General features: G+C 45.7%; 1 protein-coding gene across 3 annotated transcripts in view; it reads left to right on the forward strand.

The window, feature by feature from the left end:
* Window positions 1-22,419, forward strand: part of LOC134933046 (uncharacterized WD repeat-containing protein alr2800-like) — a 182,106-nt gene that overhangs the window by 34,354 nt on the left and 125,333 nt on the right. For all 3 annotated transcript variants that reach the window (XM_063927991.1, XM_063927990.1, XM_063927992.1), the window contains exon 2: window positions 826-1,004. In XM_063927991.1, coding sequence (XP_063784061.1) covers window positions 902-1,004 — 103 coding nt within the window. In that variant the 5' untranslated portion in view covers window positions 826-901. The remainder of the gene's footprint in view (window positions 1-825; window positions 1,005-22,419) is intronic.

Genomic DNA, 22,419 nt, shown 5'->3' on the forward strand with positions numbered 1-22,419 from the left:
ATGTATGCATACTATAAGTTAAATAAATAATTTTAGTTATGCACCCCTCATTAACACCATTACTTCCCGCCCAAAAAAGGGCGCAGAGAGGGGGGCAGGAAACTACTACTTTTACAGGCCGAGGCCGGTCGGATGTCCGGAGGGGACCCGGGTCAGCTGCTGAGAGGGACACTGTCCCACTATCAGCGCTGCTGTAATAATTCTCCTCTACCCACTACCACTGGCTACTGTATAGCAGCGCAGCGGCACATCAGGCAGTGAAAGAGAGGAGTCCGCTGCTGCTTAGTGCATGCCTCTGGGTTGGGTAGGCATTACCGGCGGTTGAGATCCCGGTGGTCAGCATTCTAATGCCGGGATCCCGGCACTCGCCACAGGTTCTATTCCCACTCTATGGGTGTTGTGGACACCCACGAGTGGGAATAGTCCCGTGTTGTCGGCATGCCTACTGTCAGGATTCAGGATTTGCAGGGTCGAGATGTAGGTGGAGGTAGTGTGAACGGCGGTTTCCTGACCGCCGGTCACATAACTACACCCCCCTGTCACGGTAGTGGTCAGAGATGTTTTGCAGGTGATCCCCCCCCCCCCTGAAGTCGTCCGTGTTGCCGAGCCTGTGTTGCTGAATAGTATTTTATTTTGACTTTTCTGGTAGGGGACATGTCAAAAAACCCAGTATAGATTATTATTTGTTTTTGTTCCCAAACAAGAAGAGACATTGGGATAGTACACTACATTTAGCATCAGCGCCAACATTGTAAGTTTCTTATCTTGTTTTCTGAAACTATTTACAATGACTGAAGTTAAACTCTTTGGCATTTGTTAATTTAGCACGTAGAGGATTGTGAGCCAATGCTGAGGCATCAAGAGGGAACATTTCCAGTGGTCCCCACGCAGAGATTACACCATGGCAATGCAGAAGCATCTCACTGTCCGAGAATGTCACAGAAGAGCCATAACAGCACTTGGATTCCACTCTGCAAGACGGGAATTTCTCACAGGGTTTGAAGGTCTGATATCCTGCACTGTGTAATTATATGAAACATTTGAATATGCTGGAAGCTAAATCAAAGCAGAATTAATATGAACCCAATATCATCATGCCAATAAAGGAGATATAACTGATATCTGTAAATGTTCCTGTAGCATCAAACAAAATAATACATTTATTTACATTTTATTAATTCACACTAAAATAAACTTTAGCTTTAGAGTATAGTGTCCACTAGAAGTCAATACTGTGACTTTAGTCAGTATTAGACCTGCAAAGAGCCCTTATACCAAGAAAAGAAAGCATGAAAACTATCCATTTAATGTGTGACTGACAGGAGTCCACTTCCTTATAGCCTCCATCAAGGTGCGCAATTTCAGACGCCAGCATCACTGATCCGCCGACCGGATCTGCTGATCGGTGGCCAGTGATGAACAGCAATCCATCAGGGAAATTTATACATGTTAAAAATGCCCGATTCCCCCATCGCAACGGAAAACGGTCGGGATTAGGAAATTGAGACCTTTAAACATGTTTAATATTTCGATTCCCCGACCCGGTAATCGTGTATAGGGACATTGCAGCAATTAATTGGTGATGTGTGAGGGCCATTATTCTGTTGTATTATGTCTTCATTTCCTGAGCAACCATGATGTTCTGTGTTTTAGTTTAGGCGAGCAATGTAATAACCTGTGGAAAATGAAATAATTAGAATGCTGACAGAAGCACAGATTATTAAGTGAGTGCGCTGATCTTGTTGGAGGCAGTGACTTGTCCACTAGTATGTGAGGGCAATGCTGTATGGGACATGGGTAGTCTCACAATGGGGCATAGTAATCAAAACACTAAAAATGTCTATTTTAAAAGTAAAGAATAGTAGGTAGGTGTTTGCGCACCAAGGGTTGGTGTTGTTTCGGAGTGCTGCACCGAAGAACAGCTATGTCTGGAGCCGACACGGATTCAATATAGTACAATACAATAGATCATTGCGCTCTGTCTCGGTTCTGGGTCTGTTTGTAGTAATTGTGACCGAGATGTCAATGGTGTAAAACTTCTTTGCAGGTGGACTAGCCATGTGCTGTGCATTTCCCCCATGACAGAGTAACTAAATTCGGCACATCTACGATCAGATCTGAATTACCCCATTGAACCTTATTCAGTATCAGTAACAGTTTTGCTAAAATAGCAAAACTGCAACTGGCATGCAGGGGGCCGCCCAGCACAGGGCAAGGCCGCTCAGCATGTGACGTGCTGCCCAGTGATGTGATTGCAAATCAAATGCAATCGCATTGCAGAAATCAGAAAATAGTGGTAGCGCTCTGCATACGCAGCCATGCTGGTATGCAGGTGCACCGCCACCATGTTTCCTATCGTAGGAAACACAGGTGACTATACAGGTGACTATATCGAGCCGCCCTCAAATACGGCTATGACATGCCTGAGTTTCCTGATCCACTCCCCTCCAAAGCCATGTCACCACCCCCGAACGCCTGTCAATCACTATGCAAACATATGCAGCATGGCAGGAAACACAGACGACATAATCGGCTGGCCTCAAAAATGGCCATGACACACCTGTGTTTCCTGCCCTCATCCCCTCCGATGCCGCTTCGCCGCCCCCAGATACCCATCGCTTGTCAATCACTTTGTGATTGCATTCTTCCAGGATGTGATTGCATAGTGAAGTGTCATTAATGCACTGTACAGCCAGGGCCGGATTAAGGCCCACATGGGCCTGGGGCTGAAAATGATCAAGGGTATATTGTGAGAAGTTGAAGAGGTGTGGCTAATGTTGTGTGGGTATGGTCGGTAACAAATGGGCATGTACACTCCCTTAACTATAAGCCCCAATGTGTCCCAAAATATGTAAAAGTAGAAAAACAGCATCACTTTTTGAGGAAATTAGAAATATAATTTACATTTTTATATTTATGGCAACCATGGTAATCATCATCCTGCTATCATGGTGATGGGCCTATTTTTATTTGGGGTCTGGAGCTGTAGCTCCCTCCACCCCATTGTTAATCTGGCACTTTGTACAGCCGTTGCGCGTACACAGGCCCTGTGGATGTGGCCGCTGTGTGTGAACGCAGCGGCTGTGCCCACCTCTGAATAAGGCACTTAGGGGGGACATTTACTAAGCAGTGATAAGAGCAGAGAAGTGAACCAGTGGAGAAATTGGCCCATCAACCAATCAGCAGCTCTGTATCATTTTATAGTATGCAAATTATATATGTTACTTTAGTGCTGATTGGTTGCCATGGCCAACTTCTCTACTGGCTTACTTCTCTGCACTTACCACTGCTTAGTAAATTTCCCCCTTAGTGCTGGATACAGAGTAGGGCAAATGCACCAATATGCAACACAAGTATTGTGGATACAGGTAAGTACAGTATAATCGCTAGGATGGTTTTACTTCCATTTAATCGTTGGTGATACTTTCGTAAGGGGACGATAGCATGTATTCCTCAGGTCATGATAAAGGCGGGAGTCTCTTTGATTCTCAAACCACATTAAACATAAAATAAAAAAGTGTATACAATGGCATAGTATATTAGCTATACTCCAACACGAAATTGATAGTCCCAGTGGTATTTCCTATATAGAGTGGTGTGTTGATAGGAGACCCTCCACCATCTCAGTAGCCAAAATAATGGTAACGTACCATGTTTACAAAGAAAATAAATAATTCAAATAAAGGTATCTTTTCCACTTCAGAATAATGCGGCTTACCCAACTCACATCAAAATATTATCCAACCTATACATAAAGGTATAAGAGTATACAATGGTATAGTATATTTATACTCAGTCCAACACATATATAAAAAAGATAAACAATACACAAAGGGGGCACTTCATCCACACTAAAAGGGGGAGGAGACCAAGAGGTAAGATGTACTGTGAAACCTGACAGTGCCTTAACTAAACATTTTAGCACTGTGTGCAAGAAACAGCATCAGTGCCCCCTTATTTAAAATAGGGGCGTGGCTTCATGGTGAAGGGGCATGGCCACAAAATAATACCAATAAATATTACGCTGCAGTGTTCACCATTATTCAAATTATGCCACACAGTAGCGCCACTACAACAGGTAGAACCCCTTTTCCACATTACTCCAGGTAGAGTCTCCTTTTAACACATTGTGGCAGGCAGTACCATAACTAGACTTTTTGGTGCCCTGTGCCAAAAAGAAAATTAGTCCCCAAGCGTAGTAGTGTCCATTAGTTACGTTGCACAACACAGTAGCATCCGTCAGTCACATTACCAAGCGCAGTAGTGTCCATTAGTCACGTTTCACGACACAGTAGCAACCGTCAGTCACATTACATGACACAGTAGCGACCGTCAGTCACATTACACGACACAGTAGTGACCATCAGTCACATTACACGACACAGTAGCGACCGTCAGTCACATTACACGACACAGTAGCGACTGTCAAAGTCAGAAAAATGTCTCAATGCACGTTGCCATATTTGCACCGCACACTGGTCCGTGCTGCGCATGCATACGCTCTCCCGTGGAAGCGCATACCCGCAATAGCGTGCACTCGCACGCGCAGTATGCGCATTTACGGTAGAGTTTATGTGATCGTAGCGTGCGACTCATTCGTTACAAAAGTTCACAATTAATGTAGTTTATAGATCATGTTCCCCTCAATAGTTTCTGTAAGTTTGGTTTAGATAGAATGTCCCTGAGCGGAGGAATCCCTCTTTGTATTGCACGAAGGGTCTAACAGGAGTCATACAGCAGTGTTTGATACCCATCGGAAGAGTATTTAATTAGCAATATTCCGGTGTTGGTTTGGAGCGTATTAATCGCTCGTGCGAATAGTTATGGACATAAGAAGTTTATGTCCATTTCTATGATTTGCACATACTCAGGTATGCGGCGGGAAACCCAGTTCCCCACCCACCTGAGCTGTTGGAAATCAGCACAGCCCACCTGTATGAATCAACCTATGACCTTTGGTTACAGTACAGGGCCGAATTCCTGTGTCCAATAAACTGTAGGATTGTAGGGACTAGGAGATTGCATTGTGTGTGGGGCATAAATAGGCAGACCGACCACATCCAGCGCTCACTCTCTCATCAACGGTTATCTGCTGATAATCGGGAGCTGGATATCGAGGCGCAGGCGATCATACCCTTTGTGCGTAAGTTCTCTCCGTAATCATTGTCTTTCTGTGAGCCAATTTCTCTCTCTCCCTCTGTGTCTATTTCTCTCTCTCTATTTTCTCTTTTCTCTCATATCTCCCCTAGACTAAACTTTATTGTATTGTATTGTATTGTATTAGATCAGGATAGTATTGTAGTTTATCCCTTAGTTAGGTGTTTGGTTAGGAAGTCTTTGTTATATTGTAGTGTATCATTTGTACTGTGTTACTCTTTTACAAGTATACTAGATATAATACAGATAATAGGCTTTGGAACCCTAAACAAGTATCTGTGTATTTTCTATAGTGTTAAGTGTTCACTTGAGCGTCGGTGACGCTCAATCAGCTTTGTAGTTAGTCAGGTTACACAAGGTTGCACTTACACCCTGTATTCACATTAAGATATATAGCGCATTACATTGTTAAAAGGTTTAAATATAAAGGTATTGTGCTGTGAGCGCCTGCACCGCTGGTGACCTCCTCGTGGTCTCGAGCGTACGCTACGCTACAGCGAATCATTCCCCTAGACATAACCAATAACGTGTCCTGTGATCACTGGGCCGTGAGCGAACGTGACGCTTGAGCGTCTCGCCTACGGCTGAGCGATCGCTACGCAGATAGCGTACCATTACGGTACTTCTTAAGTAAACAGCGTACAGTGTTCTTAGCTTCATAAGGGTTGTTTATACGACAAAGGAATTTAGCATTGTCAATTGCGGACTCGTCCGGTCCTTTTCACATCTGCACTAGGTAGATCAGCAGACATTATCCCCCAGCAAAGGGTGGGAGGTTGTCTCGCAGTTGCTGACGGGATAAGCGTCTGCTTCACTTAGGTAAAGAGTGCTGAAGGAACCCGGTAACCGGAAGTAAGAACAAAACGCTTGTGTCTTTTTAAAACTGTTTTATTTCTCTTCTGTCTTGCGTATACACGCACGCATATATATCTGCATTTCTGTTTCATTTTTCGTATATCACTATTCCTGTTTGCCAAATTTTTATAGTTGATAGAAAGGGCTAAAAGGAGATTTGCTGTTATTTAATAGTAGAGGTGATAGTTAAAGTATAGAAGAACACACGGGTTGTCTAGAAAACAAGGCAGTCAGTGTGGATTGCGGTAGATGATCAGGGATCATCTACATTGATAAATAAATATATTGTGTTACGGTGGATCCTTTGCATTGCGTACACGTGTCGCTAACAAAGACTAGCGTACGCAATCCAAAAGGCAGACGCACGCAGCGTACACTACGCAACGTAGCGTCTGGTTACGCCCACGTAGCTCAAGTTGTGATAAAGTGGATTTTAGCGCAAAGCGATAATTAGCGCAAAGGCGATAAGTAACGCACAGCGGTAGATAACGCGACGCGGTAAATAACGCAAATCTATTTTTGGGAAAACTGAAATTTAGTTTAACAGATCCTGCTCCTAATTGGTAACACTCTTGGCCTGAAGACAATTTCTGCGCAGAAATAGATATAGAAACAAAAGTGTACATGTGTTGAGTGAGTGTGTTTTGTATACAAAAGTTTATATAATTTTAAAGGTGGAACCAAAAGGAAAGTCGGGTACTCGTCAAAGGACATACGTGTAAGTGACATATACGGTGGCTAGGGAGGCATCTCTGGTTAAATAATATTTGAGCATTAGAGTATAGCGGACCATAAGGTAACAAGACCAGGAGGTCATAAGGTAACAAGGCCAGGAGGCCATAAGGTAAACAGACCAGGAGGTCATAAGGTAACAGGTAAAATAGATAAAGAGGTCCGCTATAAAAGTACAGTGGCACAACGCCTGGGGTGTTGGTGCAGAACCCATATAGGCCATATAAGCTCTGGCTGAAGGAATCGCGGCCGGAAACATCGATTCCATTAATCTTTCAGTACATGACAAGTAGTGTTCGTGAACTGAACGATTGGACCGCACGTAATTGTGTGCAGTAGTTAGTAACCTGACCTAATACCATTAGAGTAAACTGGTCACAAACGCTATTTGTACACTCTGACGTGATTTGTGTAATTTTTTATTTTTTGGGAAGGGAAGTTCGCTGGTCACTCAGGAACTATCCAACAACCGATACTTGCTGGGGACTGGTAGGTCCAGCACGCCCCAGTAAATAAAGGTTCACAGGGGCCCTGGGTTGGGTACCGCAGCTCTGGTTACAGTGATTGCGGCACAGGCCAACGTGGGCGAGAAGTAAGTGGGGTACTTGATAAACCACCACCGCCGGCCTGCCCAAGGACATCTTGGTTTGTTTGTAAGGGTGCGCTGAAAGCCTTGATATTCAAGGAGGAATAAGCAACGCCTGCAGATTATGGGGGCCATTTGTTCCGGTAGGGGGCGATCAACCCAGGTTCAGGTTGATTCGGAGAACCGATCCATCGGGTCGGCACGATATGTGATGTGTAAGAAATATGGAAATCACGCTGAAGTTTTTTGTGATGAATGGGAGAGAATGACTGTACAAGACAGGGACAAGTTCCCAAGAATAGGTAGCTTCAGTCCAGAGGTGTTACAAAATTTAAGGAGGAGGATAAGTCTCGTTGAACCAACGAAGAGACAAAATAAACATTATGAATATTTACAGTTATGGCAACAGGAAAGTGAATTACAAAGAGAGTCTATTGACTTTTCTGACTCTTATCTTGAGAGGAGAGACATGGCATCAGGAGAGGAGTTGATTGCGGAGAGAAAAGCACAAAGGTGGAACAATAAAAACGCTCTTAGCAACTGTAATATAGATCATAAGAATAAGTGTAATAAATGTAACAATGATTATTGTAATACTGTTGAATGTACAACTATTAACCTATGCAAGTTGCACCCCATGTCAAACTTCCCCCAGGAATACACTCACGAAAGTGAGGCCAGAACGATGTCAGCACCTCTTCCAGCAACCATCACAGAAGCCATCCAGGTGGACACGACCAAATTGGTAAAGGCAATAATCGAACCCCCTAACGGAGGGTCAGGTGAGGTCGTGTCCCCAGGTACGTACAATGTTTCATATCACGCACAAACAGATATACCCCAAAATGTAAGATCAACACAAGATGATGTAACTGAGCTCGATCTGGCCAGGGTGATCTCAGTCCCCAATGGGAAGACTGACGATCAGGGAATCATTCCCGTCAAGGACAGTGCAATGCGCTGTCTCTTGTCCCGGACCGAATTGAGATCAATTATGTCTGAATTTCCTGATCCTAGGAAAAATCTAGCCAAATGTCAAAGGTTTATAAAAGAACTAGGAAACGCCACAGAACCCACCAACAAAGAGTGGCGGACAGTGCTGAGGGCATGTTTGCCCTCCAGGGTTGACCCTGAAAAGTTCATTGCTGATTGTAAATTAAACACAGAGGTACCTTGTACGGAGGAACACAATCAGGAATGTATTAGGCAGATTAACCGACAGTTAGGAATATATTTCCCAGCTGCTGTCAAGTGGAATGAAATTTTCTCCATAAGGCAAAACGAAAGGGAAAATGTTTCTAATTATTTCAATCGAGCACTGCAAATAATGGCTAAGAACACTGGGATCACAGACATCAAGACAAATGCACAACATAAAGGAATAGCGGTTAAGGTATTGATGCAGGGTTTAAAAGATGAATTAAAAACAAGGGTACAGACCACCAACCCAAACTGGAGAGATATCTCGGTGACCGCACTAAGAGAGGCCGTCATCAATCAGGATCAGAATATCACCAAACACAGAGAGTCACAAAGAGATAAGTTAATGGCAGCAAAAATACAGGCCCAAACCACAAGACCACCCCAACAAAAGCCCCACACCCCTGCGAGAAACCCAGATATGGTAGTCTGTTACCATTGTCATAGAAAGGGACACATTGCAAGAGATTGTAGATCAAGAGAAAAACAACACCATAATCACAAAATCCAAGGAATCAGGGAAGTACAGGGGAAACAATTGATGATGATGAGCATCCGAGCGTTTGAGGAGGCATCAAATCAACCAAAACCTCAAGCCATTAACACGTGGAGGGAGCCCAGGATTTGTTATCATTGTAGGAGAGAAGGGCATTATGCCCACAACTGTAATAACACACATAAAGTTAGACCCCCTAGACCAAGAAATGAGCAAAATTACAATACACACCATTACAATCAAGGATCACATAGGCAGTAAAGGTGATTATTAGGAATGGAGGCAAGCCTGAGGTAACGGGTAATGAAGTGGGAGGTCATTCACCGAAAGACACAGGAATGACCAGGTGAAAAGTTGTAAATGTATTTGTGAAAAATGTTTTTTTCTTTCTCTCTCTATCCCCATCTCTGACGATTATTGGTAAGAATTCAAACATTGTATATTCGCCTGGTCCTTGTAGAAGTCTACCAAACCCCAGCATGACCTATCCACCACAATGTATTCTGGCCAGATACAGACAGTGGAATAATGCAAGTGCTGGTGGGGAGGGACTGCTCAAGGAGACCATTAGACACGTAGATACGACAGCCTGATAGTCTGACAATGTTTTTCTAATGCTAACAATGTTTTCTTACAATGTTTAAAAATGCTTTGTTTCTCTTCTCTTATTGGTGGTTATTGTCGGGTTATGTAATGTATATATGCACATGAATTGTTCTCTATCTCTTTTGTTTTTTTATTTTCTCTCTCTTCTCACTCATGTTTCCATGGTTTAAAGATGCTATGTCACCCCTAAGTGTTAACCAATGGTAATGCCAGATTTTTGCTCCACACAGAAAGATCGCTAGTTAGGAAGAAAGATTACATCACCAGAAGGTTCATTCGGAAGACTGAAGAGACAGCACCCTTTAAGAGGACAGCAGAACAAGAAGAACAACAAAACGAGAGAACTTATTATCGTAACGAGTTCTCTCCCCCTCAAACTGATTTTCTTATGCCCCATTTACAAATTTCTTCTTTTCTCCTCCTGTAAGATGGACTTGCCCCAAGAGACTGTGATATGGATTTTTCCCGTTAACCATGATGTTGACCAGAGCAGTCTGTTTCGGTGAGAGTACCAGTGAGGTCGAGAAAGGATCCAGAAAGGTCCTGATGACTGAGACGGAGGTGTAAATTTCCAATAGCAACCCAATCACCAAGCAAAGGCGAGTACCGGGCACGATCTAACAACCATGTTATCTGTAAACATTTTCTTTGAAGGATTGTTAGTTCAAAAAGAAAAACTGTATCTGTAGGCTCTGTGACAATGGTTGAAGATGGATGCATAAAGAAATGCCAATCCAGTCTTAATATCCATATGGACCGGCATCCATTGAGTGACTATCACTCCTCAGTGGGTAGTGTGTTAAATAAAACTGATTGTTGGGTATGCTCTCAAGTACCTCAGGGTCATAGTAAATCAGGGCTAGTACCATTTCCTTTAACATTAGGGGAGGTACTTGAGCTAAGTGGTGGGAGACCGGTGGACAGGAGGTTTAATATCTCCAGCCCTCCTAGTTTGAAGCTCCACCAATACCATGTGGATAGGTCCCTCATATGTTTTAACATCTCCAATCCCAGAAAACCGGGAAATTGGGAAGTGTCATGGAGCAACCTTACCATGACCTTTTCACACAGAGCAGATAGAATGCCTACAGATACAGAGCTCGTACGCCACATAGCCAGTAGAGGAAAATCTTTCCGGTATCGATATACCTTAGGGAATAGGATTACTAGAGTTGGAGAGGTATCACCAGGATACTGTGCACATATCGTACAAACCGATACGTGCATTAAGCAGTTGGAAGAATTAGGGTCAGGAGATTTCACCTGGAAGGTTTGTAACATGGTCATGTCCTTCTCCGTCCCTTATGTTCTCCCCGATGATGCATATTTCATATGCGGGAGAAAGGCGTACAAATGGCTTGCCCCAAACTCTGAAGGATTGTGTTATATTGGAAAAGTATTGCCTGAAGTGATGACTGTTACACATGACAAAATGAAAGACATACACCGTGGTGCCCAAGCTCCTTATACTCACACTCACTACGAGCACCTCGTTAAAAGACAACTGTCAGAAAGGTTAGAGCATCCGGCCTCTGATCTTATCCATGAATCCACCGGGATTCAGGTTCTGGTAGCGTTAGATTTCACTCGCACCGCTCGAGGTGTGATGAATTATAGATACATTTCCGCACTCGCCAATTTGTTAGATAATATCACTGAAATGTATGATGACACGTTTAGATACACTGGAAGAGAACTTCAAGCTTACAAAACAGAACTAGTTCAGCATAGAATGGTTCTTAATTATCTTACAGCAGTAACAGGCGGATATTGTGTTACATTGGCAACACAGTACGGGATAAAGTGTTGCACGTATATCACAAATAGCACCGAGGATCCGGTAGAGGTCATAGACCAAGAGATGGACGATATTCTGCAATTAAAGTGGGAATTTCGTCGAAAACACAATCTCACCCTTGCTGCTGTAGGTAATGAGCTGACTAGTTGGGTGTCATGGTTGAACCCGCGAAATTGGTTCTCCGGTTTAGGAGACTGGGCTCAAGGAGTCATAATGGATGTTGGAAAGTTTCTCCTATGTATTTTGGGTGTCGTTATATCTATTGGATTGATATTTAGATGCGGGCAGGCTTTGATGAGGTGCAAGCAAAGTACGAAAGTGATGAGCTTAAGGAGTGAGGAAACTGTAATTAACCTGGATTTGATTTATGACCCAATGCTAGAAACCATGACGTAATGATGTAATGAGTATACGGTCCGTCTTTCACCCATTTCTATGTTTTCCTCCGAGGTACAAAGACCCACGTAGACGAAGGATTTGATGAGCCAAGGGGCCGACAACGGAAAGATGGAAAGAAGAAGAGCAGACGACCTGATAAACAAGATTTTGATGGACAATGCCATGGGTACCCCAGTTTCCCTAGGAACTCTAAAACCACGCTAGCCCAACATTTTTTGTAAATCCATGGACGTTGTATGTTTTACTCACGATTTATGAGCAAAAGCACAAAGAAGAAGACTCCAATCAACCGACACCAATCAAGACCTCAATCGACGAACGTACATTACCCTGACATAGAATATCATTGCATTTTTCGTAAGTGTTCTTTATCTTCATCTCTGCAACCCTCAGGCAATAACACACATAGTCGATAGGGAATACAGGCACAGATAGCAGCAACCACATACCCCCCCCCAATTCATGTATCATCAACTAAAATGTGCATCCCCATTGTGTTACAACCACAGCCGAAATGAGCTCGGTAGAGTTTGACAGCCCATCCACAGACCTGTACCACAGGATAAGAAGGAATTCAAATGTATACTTCGCAATACCTCGAAGCTTGATTTACCACACGTACGGCACGATGATACATGACCCTCCAAACATGGACTCATACACACATGCTTCTACTTTCTCACTAGGTCATACCCTCTTCACACCTACTCCATTCTTCTTCCTTTCCCCACCATGGAAATCAATTAACCCCTGACTTACATTTTTCTCCTTAAATATTTTGTGGCAGTTATTATTGACTGCCAAAGGGTGGACTGTCAAAGTCAGAAAAATGTCTCAATGCACGTTGCCATATTTGCACCGCACACTGGTCCGTGCTGCGCATGCGTACGCTCTCCCGTGGAAGCGCATACCCGCAATAGCGTGCACTCGCACGCGCAGTATGCGCATTTACGGTAGAGTTTATGTGATCGTAGCGTGCGACTCATTCGTTACAAAAGTTCACAATTAATGTAGTTTATAGATCATGTTCCCCTCAATAGTTTCTGTAAGTTTGGTTTAGATAGAATGTCCCTGAGCGGAGGAATCCCTCTTTGTATTGCACGAAGGGTCTAACAGGAGTCATACAGCAGTGTTTGATACCCATCGGAAGAGTATTTAATTAGCAATATTCCGGTGTTGGTTTGGAGCGTATTAATCGCTCGTGCGAATAGTTATGGACATAAGAAGTTTATGTCCATTTCTATGATTTGCACATACTCAGGTATGCGGCGGGAAACCCAGTTCCCCACCCACCTGAGCTGTTGGAAATCAGCACAGCCCACCTGTATGAATCAACCTATGACCTTTGGTTACAGTACAGGGCCGAATTCCTGTGTCCAATAAACTGTAGGATTGTAGGGACTAGGAGATTGCATTGTGTGTGGGGCATAAATAGGCAGACCGACCACATCCAGCGCTCACTCTCTCATCAACGGTTATCTGCTGATAATCGGGAGCTGGATATCGAGGCGCAGGCGATCATACCCTTTGTGCGTAAGTTCTCTCCGTAATCATTGTCTTTCTGTGAGCCAATTTCTCTCTCTCCCTCTGTGTCTATTTCTCTCTCTCTATTTTCTCTTTTCTCTCATATCTCCCCTAGACTAAACTTTATTGTATTGTATTGTATTGTATTAGATCAGGATAGTATTGTAGTTTATCCCTTAGTTAGGTGTTTGGTTAGGAAGTCTTTGTTATATTGTAGTGTATCATTTGTACTGTGTTACTCTTTTACAAGTATACTAGATATAATACAGATAATAGGCTTTGGAACCCTAAACAAGTATCTGTGTATTTTCTATAGTGTTAAGTGTTCACTTGAGCGTCGGTGACGCTCAATCAGCTTTGTAGTTAGTCAGGTTACACAAGGTTGCACTTACACCCTGTATTCACATTAAGATATATAGCGCATTACATTGTTAAAAGGTTTAAATATAAAGGTATTGTGCTGTGAGCGCCTGCACCGCTGGTGACCTCCTCGTGGTCTCGAGCGTACGCTACGCTACAGCGAATCATTCCCCTAGACATAACCAATAACGTGTCCTGTGATCACTGGGCCGTGAGCGAACGTGACGCTTGAGCGTCTCGCCTACGGCTGAGCGATCGCTACGCAGATAGCGTACCATTACGGTACTTCTTAAGTAAACAGCGTACAGTGTTCTTAGCTTCATAAGGGTTGTTTATACGACAAAGGAATTTAGCATTGTCAATACCATCAGTCACATTACACGACACAGTAGCGACCGTCAGTCACATTACACTAGTATGTATGTGTGTGTGTGTGTGTGTGTGTGTGTGTGTGTGTGTGTAAAGAGAGTGAGAGTGTGAGTTGCGTCCCCCTTACCTTACTCAGAAATTAACTTTCTCTGACGTCCTAGTGGATGCTGGGAACTCCATAAGGACCATGGGGAATAGACGGGCTCCGCAGGAGACTGGGCACTCTAAAAGAAAGATTAGGTACTATCTGGTGTGCACTGGCTCCTCCCTCTATGACCCTCCTCCAAACCTCAGTTAGATTTCTGTGCCCGGCCGAGCTGGATGCACACTAGGGGCTCTCCTGAGCTCCTAGAAAGAAAGTATATGTTAGGTTTTTTATTTTACAGTGAGACCTGCTGGCAACAGGCTCACTGCAACGAGGGACTAAGGGGAGAAGAAGCGAACCTACCTGCTTGCAGCTAGCTTGGGCTTCTTAGGCTACTGGACACCATTAGCTCCAGAGGGATCGACCGCAGGACCCGTCCTTGGTGTTCGTTCCCGGAGCCGCGCCGCCGTCCCCCTTACAGAGCCAGAAGCATGAAGATGGTCCGGAAAATCGGCGGCAGAAGACTTCAGTCTTCACCAAGGTAGCGCACAGCACTGCAGCTGTGCGCCATTGCTCCTCATACACACTTCACACTCCGGTCACTGAAGGTGCAGGGCGCTGGGGGGGGGCGCCCTGAGCAGCAATAAAAACACCTTGGCTGGCAAATATATCACAATATATAGCCCCAGAGGCTATATATGTGATAATTACCCCTGCCAGAATCCATAAAAAAGCGGGAGAAAAGTCTGCGAAAAAGGGGCGGAGCTATCTCCCTCGGCACACTGGCGCCATTTTCTCTTCACAGTGTAGCTGGAAGACAGCTCCCCAGGCTCTCCCCTGTAGTTTTCAGGCTCAAAGGGTTAAAAAGAGAGGGGGGGGCACTAAATTTAGGCGCAATATTGTTTATACAAGCAGCTATTGGGGAAAATTCACTCAGTGATAGTGTTTATCCCTACATTATATAGCGCTCTGGTGTGTGCTGGCATACTCTCTCTCTCTGTCTCCCCAAAGGGCTGTGTGGGGTCCTGTCCTCAGTCAGAGCATTCCCTGTGTGTGTGCGGTGTGTCGGTACGGCTGTGTCGACATGTTTGATGAGGAGGCTTATGTGGAGGCGGAGCAGATGCCGATAAATGGGATGTCGCCCCCTGTGGGCCGACACCAGAGTGGATGGATAGGTGGAAGGTATTAACCGACAGTGTCAACTCCTTACATAAAAGGCTGGATGACGTAACAGCTATGGGACAGCCGGCTTCTCAGCCCGCGCCTGCCCAGGCGTCTCAAAGGCCATCAGGGGCTCAAAAACGCCCGCTCCCTCAGATGGCAGACACAGATGTCGACGCGGAGTCTGACTCCAGTGTCGACGAGGTTGAGACATATACACAATCCACTAGGAACATCCGTTACATGATCCCGGCAATAAAAAATGTGTTACACATTTCTGACATTAACCCAAGTACCACTAAAAAAGGGTTTTATGTTTGGGGAGAAAAAGCAGGCAGTGTTTTGTTCCCCCATCAAATGAGTGAATGAAGTGTGAAAAAGCGTGGGTTCCCCCGATAAGAAACTGGTAATTTCTAAAAAGTTACTGATGGCGTACCTTTTCCCGCCAGAGGATAAGTTACGCTGGGAGATATCCCCTAGGGTGGATAAGGCGCTCACACGTTTGTCAAAAAAGGTGGCACTGCCGTCTTAGGATACGGCCACTTTGAAGGTACCTGCTGATAAAAAGCAGGAGGCTATCCTGAAGTCTGTATTTACACACTCAGGTACTAGACTGAGACCTGCAGGTAGTGCTGCTGCAGCGTGGTCTGTAACCCTGTCAAACAGGGATACTATTTTGCGAACATAAGACGTCGTCTTATATATGAGGGATGCACAGAGGGATATTTTGCCGGCTGGCATCCTGAATTAATGCAATGTCCATTCTGTCAGGAGGGTATTAGAGACCCGACACTGGACAGGTGATGCTGACTTTAAAAGGCACATAGAGCCTTATAAGGGTGAGGAATTGTTTGGGGATGGTCTCTGGGACCTCGTATCCACAGCAACAGCTGGGAAGAAAATTTTTTACCTCAGGTTTCCTCACAGCCTAAGAAAGCACTGTATTATCAGGTACAGTCCTTTTGGCTTCAGAAAAGCAAGCGGGTCAAAGGCGCTTCCTTTCTGCACAGAGACGAGGGAAGAGGGAAAAAGCTGCACCAGTCAGCCAGTTCCCAGAATCAAAATTCTTCCCCCACTTCCTCTGAGTCCACCGCATGACGCGGGGGCTCCACAGGCGTAGCCAGGTACGGTGGGGGGCCGCCTCAAAAATTTCAGCGATCAGTGGGCTCGCTCACAGGTGGATCCCTGGATCCTTCAAGTAGTATCTCAGGGGTACAGGCCGGAATTCGAGGCTTCTCCCCCCCGCCGTTTCCTCAAATCTGCCTTGCCGACAACTCCCTCAGGCAGGGAGGCTGTGCTAGAGGCAATTCACAAGCTGTATTCCCAGCAGGTGATAGTCAAGGTGCCCCTACTTCAACAAGGACGGGGTTACTATTCCACACTGTTTGTGGTACCGAAACCGGACGGTTCGGTGAGACCCATTTTAAATTTGAAGTCCTTGAACACATACATAAAAAAATTCAAGTTCAAGATGGAATCGCTCAGGGCGGTTATTGCAAGCCTGGAGGAGGGGGATTACATGGTATCCCTGGACATCAAGGATGCTTACCTACATGTCCCCATTTACCATCCTCACCAGGAGTACCTCAGATTTGTGGTACAGGATTGCCATTACCAATTCCAAACACTGCCGTTTGGACTGTCCACGGCACCGAGGGTCTTTACCAAGGTAATGGCAGAAATGATGATACTCCTTCGAAAAAAGGGAGTTTTTAATTATCCCATACTTGGACGATCTCCTTATAAAGGCGAGGTCCATGGAGCAGTTGTTGGTCGGAGTAGCACTATCTCGGGAAGTGCTACAACAGCACGGATGGATTCTATACATTCCAAGTCACAGCTGGTTCCTACCACACGCCTGCTGTTCCTGGGGATGGTTCTGGACACAGAACAGAAAAAAGTGTTTCTCCCGCAGGAGAAAGCCAAGGAGCTGTCATCTCTAGTCAGAGACCTCCTGAAACCAAAACAGGTATCGGTGCATCACTGCACACGAGTCCTGGGAAAAATGGTAGCTTCTTACGAAGCAAAATTCCATTCGGCAGGTTCCATGCAAGAACCTTTCAGTGGGACCTCTTGGACAAGTGGTCGGAATCGCATCTTCAGATGCATCGGCTGATAACCCTGTCTCCAAGGACCAGGGTATCTCTACTGTGGTGGCTGCAGAGTGCTCATCTTCAAGAGGGCCGCAGATTCGGCATACAGGACTGGGTCCTGGTAACCACGGATGCCAGCCTTCGAGGCTGGGGGGCAGTCACACAGGGAAGAAATTTCCAAGGACTTTGGTCAAGTCAGGAGTCGTCCCTACACATAAATATTCTGGAACTGAGGGCCATTTACAATGCCCTAAGTCTGGCAAGGCCTCTGCTTCAAAACCAGCCGGTACTGATCCAATCAGACAACATTACGGCAGTCGCCCATGTAAACCGACAGGGCGGCACAAGAAGCAGGATGGCGATGGCAGAAGCCACAAGGATTCTCCGATGGGAGGAAAATCACGTCTTAGCACTGTCAGCAGTGTTCATTCCGGGAGTGGACAACTGGGAAGCAGACTTCCTCAGCAGACACGACCGACACCCGGGAGAGTGGGGACTTCATCCAGAAGTCTTCCAACTGTTGGTAAACCGTTGGGAAAGGCCACAGGTGGACATGATGGCGTCCCGCCTAAACAAAAAAACTAGATATTGCGCCAGGTCAAGGGACACTCAGGCAATAGCTGTGGACGCTCTAGTGACACCGTGGGTGTACCAGTCGGTTTATGTATTCCCTCCTCTGCCTCTCATACCAAAGGTACTGAGAATAATAAGAAAACGAGGAGTAAGAACGATACTCGTGGTTCCGGATGGGCCAAGAAGAGCTTGGTACCCAGAACTTCAAGAAATAATATCAGAGGACCCATGGCCTCTACCGCTCAGACAGGATCTGCTACAGCAGGGGCCCTGTCTGTTCCAAGACTTACCGCGGCTGCGTTGGACGGCATGGCGGTTGAATTCCGGATCCTAAAGCAAAAGGGCATTCCGGAGGAAGTCATTCCTACGCTGATAAAAGCCAGGAAAGAAGTAACCGCAAACCATTATCACCGTATTTGGCGAAAATATGTTGCGTAGTGTGAGGCCAGGAAGGCCCCAACAGAGGAATTTCAGCTGGGTCGTTTTCTGCACTTCCTACAGTCAGGAGTGACTATGGGCCTACATTTGGGTTCCATTAAGGTCCAGATTTCGGCTCTGTCGATTTTCTTCCAGAAAGAACTGGCTTCACTGCCTGGAGTTCAGACATTTGTAAAGGGAGTGCTACATATTCAGCCCCTTTTTTGTGCCTTCTGTGGCACCTTGGGATCTCAACGTGGTGTTGAGTTTCTTAAAATCACATTGGTTTGAGCCACTTAAAACTGTGGATTTGAAATATCTCACGTGGAAAGTGGTCATGTTATTGGCCTTGGCTTCGGCCAGGCGTGTGTCAGAATTGGCGGCTTTGTCATGTAAAAGCCCTTATCTGATTTTCCATATGGATAGGGCAGAATTGAGGACTCGTCCCCAGTTTCTCCATAAGGTGGTATCAGCTTTTCACTTGAACCAACCTATTGTAGTGCCTGCGGCTACTAGGGACTTGGAAGATTCCAAGTTACTGGACGTAGTCAGGGCCTTAAAAATTTATATTTCCAGGACGGCTGGAGTCAGGAAAACTGACTCGTTTTTTATCCTGTAGGCACCCAACAAAATAGGTGCTCCTGCTTCTAAGCAGACTATTGCTCGCTGAATTTGTAGCACAATTCAGCTGGAGCATTCTGCGGCTGGATTGCCGCATCCTAAATCAGTAACAGCCCATTCCACGAGGAAAGTGGGCTCATCTTGGGCGGCTGCCCGAGGGGTCTCGGCTTTACAACTTTGCCGAGCTGCAACTTGGTTAGGGGCAAACACGTTTGCTAAATTCTACAAATTTGATACCCTGGCTGAGGAGGACCTTGAGTTCTCTCATTCGGTGCTGCAGAGTCATCCGCACTCTCCCGCCCGTTTGGGAGCTTTGGTATAATCCCCATGGTCCTTACGGAGTTCCCAGCATCCACTAGGACGTCAGAGAAAATAAGATTTTACTCACCGGTAAATCTATTTCTCGTAGTCCGTAGTGGATGCTGGGTGCCCATCCCAAGTGCGGATTGTCTGCAATACTTGTATATAGTTGTTGCTTAACTAAAGGGTTATTGTTGAGCCATCTGTTGAGAGGCTCAGTTATATTTCATACTGTTAACTGGGTATAGTATCACGAGTTATATGGTGTGATTGGTGTGGCTGGTATGAGTCTTACCCGGGATTCAAAATCCTTCCTTATTGTGTCAGCTCTTCCGGGCACAGTATCCTAACTGAGGTCTGGAGGAGGGGCATAGAGGGAGGAGCCAGTGCACACCAGATAGTACCTAATCTTTCTTTTAGAGTGCCCAGTCTCCTGCGGAGCCCGTCTATTCCCCATGGTCCTTACGGAGTTCCCAGCATCCACTACGGACTACGAGAAATAGATTTACCGGTGAGTAAAATCTTATTATTGCACCACTTACATATACATAGCTTGTCCCATCTGCACTGACACTCAGCTGCCGGCTTCTGTTTCCTGCAAGTGTTCCTCTGCAGTCCACACACTACTTACTGGATGCGCTGGGTGGGCCACGGGAAGCACACTCTCTCCAAGCTACAGTCATGGATGCTGGGAAGGAGCAGTGAGTGGGCGGGGCTTTGGCTGCCCACTCACGAGGTCAAGACAGCTGCAGCCAGAAAGGGGTACTAGGGAGAGGGCACACACTATCTCCATGCTAGGAAAAAACAATTTGTGTTCCCTAATGCACACTGAGTGAGAAATAATACTACATAATAATCAGATAATACGGAGATCTTAGTTGCGTATATCTGCAGATATAGGGTTAAGTCCCCAGGCCGTTCGGCAAGGCGTCTCCGTCACCGGGGGTCCCTAATACTAGGTATTGGTCCGGGGTGCAGGACCCCATCACGTCGGCACAGGTCGGCTACCCCAGATCAGCACACAGGTGAAAGTTAATAAGGGTTAATAAGAAGCACATAAGTGCTATATAAGTGAAGTGCGATTAAAAGAATACCAAAATATATACAAAGTGATAGGGAAAATCATAAGTGTTAATAAAGTGTTAGGGTGTGCCGACCTGAAGCCGCCCAGCCATACCAACACAGGGGCCACCGCACCCCACACCCACCCCATAAATAATTACATATATGTCTGGGTCTGAATGCCCAGTGTAAGGCCACATGATAATGGCTCCTTATCATGTGGCCTTACACTGGGCATTCAGACCCAGACATATATGTAATTATTTATGGGGTGGGTGCGGTGGCCCCTGTGTCGGTATGGTTGGGCGGCTTCAGGTCGGCACACCCTAACACTTTATTAACACTTATGATTTTCCCTATCACTTCGTATATATTTTGGTATTCTTTTAATCGCACTTCACTTATATAGCACTTATGTGCTTCTTATTAACCCTTATTAACTTTCACCTGTGTGCTGACCTGGGGCAGCCGACCTGTGCCGACGTGATGGGGTCCTGCCCCCCGGACCCATACCTAGTATTAGGGACCCCCAGTGATGGAGACGCCTTGCCGAACAGCCTGGGGGCTTAACCCTATATCTGCAGATATACGCAACTAAGATCTCCGTATTATCTGATTATTATGTAGTATTATTTCTCACTCAGTGTGCATTAGGGAACACAAATTGTTTTTCCTTACACAGAATTACCCCTCCCTTTTAGCACCTGAGTGACATCACAATCTGATTGAGCAGCTTACCATTTTGTGCATACTATCTCCATGCTACAGGCATGGTTGCAGGTGCAGGAGGAGTGAGTGGGCGGGGCTTCTGCTGCCCACTCACGGGGACAAGATACTGTAGGTGCAGCCAGAGAAGGGGATTAAAGAGAGAGCGCTCCCTATCTTTATGCTACAGGCATGGTTGCAGTGCAGGAGAAGGGAGTGGGTGGAGCTTCAGAGGCCCACTCATGGTGACAAGAAAGCTGCAGCCCGAGAGGGGGACTCGGGAGGGGGCAGCTCTCTGGCTGGTCAGTGCCTGGAGCCCTGTTCCGCAAGACCCTGTCGCACCACGGCCCGTTTTTGATGCACAGCAGCAGGGAGCGCAACTTGCCCATTGGCGGCACAGTTGGTGTAGATTTTGGTGCCTGCGTTGGATTTTCAAGGGGTTCTCTCCCCGGATGGAGGTTCTGGGGCAGTGGGGCAGTGGGGCAAGAGGGCGGTGCATGGGTCACTGGCCCTCATTCCGAGTCGTTCGCTCAGTATTTTTCATCGCATCGCAATGAAAATCCGCTTAGTACGCATGCGCAATATTCGCACTGCGACTGCGCCAAGTAATTTAACAATGAAGATAGTATTTTTACTCACGGCTTTTTCATCGCTCCGGCGATCGTAATGTGATTGACAGGAAATGGGTGTTACTGGGCGGAAACACGGCGTTTTATGGGCGTGTGGTTGAAAATGCTACCGTTTCCGGAAAAAACGCAGGAGTGGCTGGAGAAACGGGGGAGTGTCTAGGCGAACGCTGCGTGTGTTTGTGACGTCAAACCAGGAACGACAAGCACTGAACTGATCGCACAGGCAGAGTAAGGTTGAAGTTACTCAGAAACTGCTCAGTAGTTTGTAATCGCAATATTGCGATTACATCGGTCGCAATTTTAAGAAGCTAAGATACACTCCCAGTAGGCATAGGCTTAGCGTGTGTAACTCTGCTAAATTCGCCTTGCGACCGATCAACTCGGAATGAGAGCCACTGTGCAGCTGGCTTATGTGTCAGATGTTGAGGCTGTTAAAATAAATGTATTATATTGATCTGTTGTGTGTTTTTTGCCCCCTTGATTCTTCTGTTTCCTACCTGTCATTCTTCCTTTTCTTCTCCAGCTTGTCTGGTTCTGGTTTTTCCTTTTCTTTCTTAAGGATATTGGGGATAATTCAGAGTTGATCGCAGCATCAAATTTGTTAGCAGTTGGGCAAAACCATGTGCACTGCAGGTGTGGCAGATATAACATTTGCAGAGAGAGTTAGATTTGGGTGGGTTATTTTATTTCT

The sequence above is a fragment of the Pseudophryne corroboree genome, chromosome 6 (genome assembly GCF_028390025.1).
Source record: "Pseudophryne corroboree isolate aPseCor3 chromosome 6, aPseCor3.hap2, whole genome shotgun sequence".
In the NCBI taxonomy this organism is placed as follows: Eukaryota; Metazoa; Chordata; class Amphibia; order Anura; family Myobatrachidae; genus Pseudophryne; species Pseudophryne corroboree.